At 29.8% G+C, this 8,594-nt stretch overlaps 1 protein-coding gene across 2 annotated transcripts in view; it reads right to left on the reverse strand.

The window, feature by feature from the left end:
- Positions 1-8,594, reverse strand: part of LOC106476983 (STE20-related kinase adapter protein alpha-like) — a 41,702-nt gene that overhangs the window by 9,984 nt on the left and 23,124 nt on the right. For both annotated transcript variants that reach the window (XM_022381414.1, XM_013937599.2), the window contains exons 6-8: positions 7,048-7,156; positions 4,164-4,287; positions 876-1,047 (exon numbers count right to left, since the gene is read on the reverse strand). In XM_022381414.1, coding sequence (XP_022237122.1) covers positions 876-1,047; positions 4,164-4,287; positions 7,048-7,156 — 405 coding nt within the window. The remainder of the gene's footprint in view (positions 1-875; positions 1,048-4,163; positions 4,288-7,047; positions 7,157-8,594) is intronic.

The following is an 8,594-nucleotide window of genomic DNA, read 5'->3' on the forward strand; positions in this document are numbered from 1 at the left end:
CCCTTTATTAAGGCCTGCCAACATAGTCAGACGAAAGAAGTGGGCAAGTGATATGATGACCAAGCTTCTGGACTTCTAGAAGACCGTATTGTTCTCAGACGAATCAAGATTCGCTCAATTTTCGGACAGTAGGAAGGATATGGGTCTAGGAGAATGCCTCACCAAGAGTTTTGGCTCAACAGATTGCAGCCAATTATGAAGCATGGTGGTTTCAGCGTGATGGTTTGGAGAGCTGTTTGGGTTGGTGGGAGATCGAGCTTAGTGGAGTGAGTTGGCAACATAAATTTTGCAAAATACGTTGAAATATTGGAGGAAGGACTCTTGCCACTTTATTCCACGGGTTTCGTGGACAGGAACACAATGTTGTTCCAGGAAGATGGAGCACCGTGTTACACTGCTAGAAACACCCAAAAGTGGCAGGAAGAAAATGGTATCCAGAAGTTTCCCTGGCCGAGCCAATCTCCTGACTTGAACCCCATCGAAAACCTCTGGGCCATACTTGACCGGCAAGTCAAGAAACAACAAAAAAACCAACTTCGAAGAGCGATCTATTCCAAGTTTTGAAGCAAGAGTGGGCAAAAATCCCACAATCTAAAATTGACGAGATGATTCTCACGATGCCCCAAAGGATCAACGAACTCCACGAAGCAAAAGGAAGATCTACTAGATATTAATTGAATTATAAATATATCAATTCATGTGAATATTACTGAAAATTTTCATTTTTTTCTGAAAAGATGGTGTCTATTTATTTGTGACCACACTGCGTATTACATATTTCAGCTGAATCTGTGTTCCTGCAATACATTTTCAAGAGATAAAATTTTATATATACAATAGAAGGCTTTGTCAAACAAAAGAAAATGTAATCCTACTTGTTCAAGAACCTCAGGACTCAACCAACTAAGGTTAGATCCAGAATCTGAAGGAAATTGGTGTATTGTTTGGTGCCAACGACCATCTTCAATGACATTACAAGAATATCTAAGCCCCGAGAGTATAGCTTTTCCACTGCCAGATACAAGAATATGACTAGCCTTCACACTTCTAAAAGAAGAAAAATAGTTTAATTCTTTTTTTGTGGCATTTCTTCTTCATTTACTGTACATAATGACCAAATTAGTTTTACAAATACATTGAAATATAATTGTATATCCTTATATTAAAGTAAAGCTTACTTATGTTCCATCTGTTTTATCAAACACCCAAGTGCAAACAGAAAAACATGTAAACATATGTATTCCCATTTTTTTTAGGATTTTCCAAGATGGAATTATCAACTTCCTAGGATCTAAAAAACAGCTTTTACCTTTACCATTTCCCTTATAAATTTGTAAATCACGTTTTGTCATAGCTGTTAAATGGAAGTGTTATAATAAGCTGAAGTTTTTATTTACATATTAAGTTATCCCTAATATTCTGTTCTTTTCCATTCTCAAAGTGTAAATATATAACCAAATTACATGAAACTTTGTAGAAACTTTTTAAATATGTTCTGGTTTTTCATGAAAATTTTCCTAAAATTTGAGTTAGTATTTGTATAATTTTTTCAGATTGCGAAATATTCAAAATTTTCTTGTCTTAAGAGTTTCTATTTTTCATTTTGACCATAAAACTCCATTTTAAATATACAATCAGTTATAACTTGTTTGATATTCATTAATATACTTTATTCTGCAGATTGAGGCATTCAGCTTTCTGCTGTAAGTCATACTGTATGAATAACAAACATTTACCAGCGAACACTGTCCCCACTTTTTAATATAACAGTATTATCTTTGTCAGACATTATAAAGTGATATTTTTCCTACAATACTTCTTTGTCAAGCTCCATTTATATTTAATAAACAAATAAATTACTTAAATGTTATATATTGCTAAAATAATGATTATATAATATTTTTAGTAAAAACTTGTTGAAATACAATTAAATTAATATTTTTTTTCTTAATATTTGAAAGCTGATCTTGTAAATGTGCACTTGAAGTGACCTGAAGAACCATCAGTCAAGGAACGGTTACAATAGTTGACCAAAGCAGGAATGTTGTTACTGATATTTTGAAATATCAGAAAGTAAATGTTTTGACACAGCTATTTTAGTGTTCTAAGACTTTTCACTACATTATTAACTTGCAAAAACTTTACAGTCCTGGAAATTGATTAAAAAAGTTTCAAGTTTTCTAAGACCCTTATGAACCTGATTTTTAGTTAATATAGAATGAAATACTTTCAAACATTATTCTATTTCAACTGATTTCAAGATAAAATAATAATCTTTATGTTACAGTGCTAAACTCAAAAATGTATTAAATACTTCAGTGCAGTTAATATAATGCAATTGAAAATACGTTATGAGATCTAAAAGTTGTGATGACCAAAGCAGATGTATAGAGGGTTGAGTATATTATACTAAAATGTGATTCAGCAAGTTATGTGACAATTACAGTCTATATAAAGTTGAGATGAAACAAAATATATCATAACTACCTTTGGACATTTTGTGGTGTTTCATAGGTAGTGTGATGCCCCAAAAGTTAATTACATTTTGCAAGGATATGTAACAGTCCTTTCCAATGCAAAATATTCACTCATTCAGACTATAGAAATTTAGAATTTCCAAGATTGTGATATCTTGCATTTAATGGTATTGGAAAGCAAAGTAATATGGATGAACTTGAGACACCAGGACCATCCTGAGAGATATCTGCAACAAGTAATACCCAAGCTGTGGTAAAAAAAAAGTGTGGCATCTTGTAACAAGGTATGAAAATCCACATATACACAGGTCAGTGGTAAAAGCTGTACATATGCCCCATTGACTTTGTGTTTGTGGATTCTCTCTTTTATAAGATGCTACACTTTGCTTACCATGACTGGGATATGGCTAGTTGCAAGTCACTTTCTATATGTTCCTGGTGTTCCAAGTTGATCCATTTTCCTTTGTTTCCCAATGCAATTAAGTAGAAAGGATATCCTTGTCTTGGAAATTTTAAATTACATATCTGAACACATCTCTATGATCTAAGTGTATGAACATGTTGAGATGGAAAGGACTGTTACATGCCCTTCTCAAAAGTAATCAGAATTTGGTGGCATCATACTACCTATGAAATGGCAAACAATGCCAAAATGTAATGCTGATACATTATATTTCACTATGACATTATAGCATTTTTGGTTTTCATATGACTTATTTATTTGGATATTCAAACTTGTTTTAATATAATATACACAACCCTCTCTACAGGGTGTCCCTAAAGTCTGGACACATAGGAAATCTCATTAACTATATTTAATGAGTGAATGTGCTAAAATTGATGGCAATGTGGAGTTATTACATCGAATTCACATGAATCTTGCAAAGCGCATCAACCTTTGCATCACAAATGATGGAAATCATATTGAAGATGTTATTTGTTAATATTCCAATTGAATAAAATGTTGTTGAAAATTTCATTTCTTGAAAATCTGCATTTTTGCCTATGTGTTCAGACTTTAGGGACACCCTGTATAATAAGATTAACTTAAATTATGTAAACACAAAAGGTTTCCGATGTAATACCTGAAAGTTTAAAAATTTGAAATCATTAAAAGAATGAAAGAGAGCTCTATGGTAAGTACATACATTGCAAGGAAGAAAATAATCTGTTTTCACATAATATACTTATGATTTTGTTAGTTTTAGAAGCTTGAAATTTGTAACACAAGAAGAACAGTAAGTTCATTTTTATTTGATATCACAAACTTTTAAAAGAATTCACTGCTTTTAAAATGTTTGAGCTACAAATGAGCAACTAAAATGTACGAAGACCACATATTTGCAGCTTTATTTCACATATAAAGAAGTTTTATCTAGGTAGTTAGAACATCTAAATATTTCTTCTCTCCAAATAAAAATCACAATTAAATATAGGGCAAAACATCTGAATCATGGTTAGAAGCTTGGATTATTTAATTTTTTATTACTTTTTGAAAACAAACAATAACAATATATATATATACATAATTTGTGCTTGTAAAAAGCATAAGCTTTATTTTTCTCCTGAAAAATGTTTAATGTCACCACAGACAGAAATTATAAGCTCATGACCTAATGTGCTAATCTATGTACCCTTTTAAGAGTAAATGTAAGAGCTAATAGAATATAAGCATTTTAATTCAACCTGTGTATAAGTCCCCGCTTGTGAATATATTCAAGAGCTGATAAGATATCCTTCATAATAAAAGCAATTGCTAGCTCTGGAAGACCAGCAGAAAACCGGGACTTGATGATGTCTTGTGCTGAACCTAGAAAAAAGAAAGAACAAAACAACAAATTATCAAAGAAACATTTTCTTAGAAACTAAATGATGAAATATATCTTCCTTCCAAACGTTTTATGGATATGTAATTCATTATTTAATTTCTGTAGTGCATATTGGTGTATAAAAGACACTGATATGTAATTCCTACTTCACCTCGAATGCATCAACTTTACATTATATTACATGAACGAAGCAATTGTTATTAAATACAGAGTTTAAATAAAGTATTCAAACTGTCTACATCATTTTAATAATCTGTAACATCTTTCAAGGATGCACTTAACTTTTATACATACTTTATTATTTTTTGAGGTTTCTGTCATCAGATCTAAATACCACTTACAACTTAAAAAGTTTTCATAATTAAGGTAAAAGGGTGTAATTGATGGACTGTCAACAAAAGCATTAAAATCATGAAAAAGCTGGACTACAATCACAAATAATGCTCAAACCTGAACAGCTGGTGACAGCAAGTTCAAGGAAGTTTTATTTCTGTCCATGTTTTTCAACCAAATGTTTAACCCTATAATGATGACACCATTTTTAAAACACTTTCTGCACATGTTACTGAGTTACAATTAAAATTTAATAAAATCACTTTACTATTAATGTATTTTAATGAAACTATTTTTATCAAGTATATTATAATCCAATGTTTTATATTATTTTTAAATTATCTCAGTTTTTATTCCTTTATTTCAAAATAAACCTCTGAAACAATAATTAAATAATTTAAGTTCACTCTCACATGATAATCTTGCGATTGAAAATACCTGAACTTTAGAGCTAATATAAAAGAAACAAGTGTATATGAAGTAGAAGTGTTCTTGCAGATGTTCAAAGTACATGTACATATAGCTTGTTTACGAGTAACTCGAGTCCAATTTTAAGAACTTGTGTCTGAGGAAAACATTGTAAAAATAATTTCAGCTAAAGAGCCACACCCACTTCCAAAGTAAAAGTAAGTTTTAAGTTGAATGCCAGGCTTACAACCAATAGAAAGAGCAGATTTCCCATTGGAATGTCACCAAATTAACAGTAAACACAGATGTATATAACCATTTACATACGAGGAGAAATAAGGCATAGTCCATTGTTGAGAGCAAGTTCTTGCTTTATACATACTAGTTTGATACAGTTAAATTGCATTTAGGTTTTACTTTTATATTTTAGTTAGTTATGTATTATTTGTATTTTAATATTCATATTTGAAAGGTTTAATGAGTTTTAAATTTTTTCTATGCTTTGCCTCAATCAAAAGGCATTCATAAAGTTAGTGAATGTAACCACCATTTTGTTGGGGTTTAAACAATCTCTGCCAATGTGAACGTTATATCATCCTAGGGCACCTGTTGATGTGTATCGAGATTAATAATCAAAGATAAAGTAAATGAAAGAAAAATAAAACATTAAAAATAAACTATAAGTGAAAATGTAAGAATATGAAATTACACATATGACCCAAAGGAGATATTTTAAGATAAAATATAAGTACATATTTCCATTTCTTAATTTTTAACATTCCATTGCAATGTACGTTGATGGTAATAGCTAACTAAAGTTAGTGATGTTGTAATGAAAATAACAACTAAAATATAAATGTTTACCTTAAAAAACTTTTGATATTTACTTAGAAGGTTCTACAGGTTATGAAATGTCAAAATTGTACAATAAAAAATAGTATTTTTTAACTGAACATGAAAATCATCTTGCAGGTGAACTATTCAGAGACCAAGCACAAATAGCTACAATAAATAATGCATTTTTAGTAGAAATAGTAGAAAAAATCAAAATTAAATATTTTATTTTTCTCAAACTACATACTTTTATGAAAGTTCTTGTCAAGTTTCAAACAATTTTATTCACTGGTTTTATTATTGGAAAGAAATTTAACAAGAGTTACATAATGGCCTTCAGTCTGAAGCACGTTGTTATTATTGGGTTAGAAACTCTTTTTTTTTATGCACCATGTAAGAAATTTTGAAGGAACTATTTACCACCAGATAAATGTGTTTAAAAGTAGTTGTTAGACATTAAGAAATTAACACCTTAACTTGCAGTTTTTTTTTCTAACAACATAATAGGACTTAAACAGTGCTTATGAAAATTATTATTAAAATGTAGTCTGCTCATTTATCATAACAATATCTATCAGAAGATTTCTGGTTACAGTCCATATAATTTTGAGCTGATTGTTAAATGAATCATTTTTTGAGTCCACAGGAATAGAATATGCAATGTTAAAACCATGTTTCATGCTAAAATACACTTATTCTAATGTCCATAACAACACATCAGAATATATTCAAATACTTGGAAAAAAGAGAGGAATCAAATAATCAGGTTGGATCAAGACTTATAAAAATAAGTTTTTAACACAAAAGATCATGGAAAACTGAAATTTAGTATCATGTGAAATGTATTCACGAGGAAATCCATAATGACCCTGAATGAATTGTTTCATAAAAAATATCTTGAAATTTAAACTTTGTTGCCTAGCATTTACAATACTGAACTGATTGCTGACAAGGATATTGGTTTATCTAAAAAGTTTAATTTATAATTGATTAATTTCTTTTAGCTCATAGAATGATGCATTTAAAGATGGATAGTGTAGTTGAAAACAATAAACAAAAACATTATGAAAAAATTTCTCATTCAGTATTAGTTTGTACCAATCACCAGTGCTATGAAAATACATCAATATTTCACAAACAACTGTTAAGTACATTAGTAAATTTACCATAAACCATGATGGGCATAATCACCCAAACTTCATTATCGCACACAAAGGAGCAGAAATAAGGAAGAAGGTTCTTGTGATGCAGCTGCTTCGTGACCAATATCTCTCTCTGTAAGAAATGAAACAAAAATATATATATACATTATCAATCTAATACACACAGCAACAAGAAAGGCACTGATCAAATATGAATTTATCCAATTTGAGAAAAAAATAAGCTGTTTATAGATTTACATGCATCTTGTATGACAAAAAATATTAATTCAAAGGGTTTTTAGAACAAATTTTATTTATAATATAACATCTTTTAGTGTAAATACATTTTTAACTTAGAACACTGTTCAACACAAACATACAATTATATAATTTCTGGTTTTCAGCTATTATAATAGTTATCTATAAAATGTGTTTAACACAGTATATGGTAGTTCCTAAACTTCACAGAAAAATTTAAAGCTCCTGTATATAATAATTTGTACAAAAAGAAAAGTGTAAATAGTTAAAACCTACAAAATTGGTTGCTGTACTGTGTGAAGAAACACAATGAGAATTCATTACATGTATAGAAGATGCCTCACATGTGGTCAATATGCATATGTGCTTCATCGTGCAAATGCTTTAACAAGCTTATTTGAATGGCCAGTAGATTAGGCTTTACTATACATACATACCTATCATATAATATACTTGATAGGAACACATTTTTAAATAAAATAAATTATGTTTGTAAATTATATGTTAACAGTTTTTAATGTTATACTAAACTTTTAGCTGAAAGTTGATCAACTTTAAAAATACAAAGCAAAAATTAAACTACTATATATTGTAAAGATACAAGAAACAGTTAAGCTAATTGTAATTTTTCAGCCATAAATATTCATATCTCTATATGAACTATTGAATTTCATATATCATTACTTTCAGTAAAGTTTGCAGAGTTCCTAATGAGTCGTCACATATGGCCCAGTGTGTAGCTTGGTATCACAAACTTTACTGAAAAGTTCCCAGTGAGTCTTCACATATAGCCCAGTGTGTAGCTTGGTATCACAAACTTTACTGAAGAGTTTCCAGTGAGTTGTCACATATAGCCCAGTGTGTAGCTTGGTATCACAAACTTTACTGGAGAGTTCCTAATGAGTCATCACATATAGCCCAGTGTGTAGCTTGGTATCACAAACTTTACTGAAGAGTTCCCAGTGAGTTGTCACATATAGCCCAGTGTGTAGCTTGGTATTCCAGTAAAGTTTGTGATACCAAGCTACACACTGGGCAAAATGTGATGACTTATTAGGAACTCTTCAGTAAAGAAAGCAATATAATATTTAAGCTGAAAATTAATCACAATATGAAGGCTTTGAAGGTTTATCTATTTTGGATTAAAAAATTAAGTTGTTTTTTGTATAAAAATTCAAAATTACACATTAAATTAAACATCAAATTAAGAGTTTTATAAGATCTTTTGCATTTTGAAGTTACTTTTATTTCAGATTTTGAGTTATGTTAGTCCACTTTATATATATATATATATATATATATATATATATATA

This window comes from Limulus polyphemus, unplaced genomic scaffold (assembly GCF_000517525.1).
Source record: "Limulus polyphemus unplaced genomic scaffold, Limulus_polyphemus-2.1.2 Scaffold161, whole genome shotgun sequence".
Taxonomy (NCBI): Eukaryota; Metazoa; Arthropoda; class Merostomata; order Xiphosura; family Limulidae; genus Limulus; species Limulus polyphemus.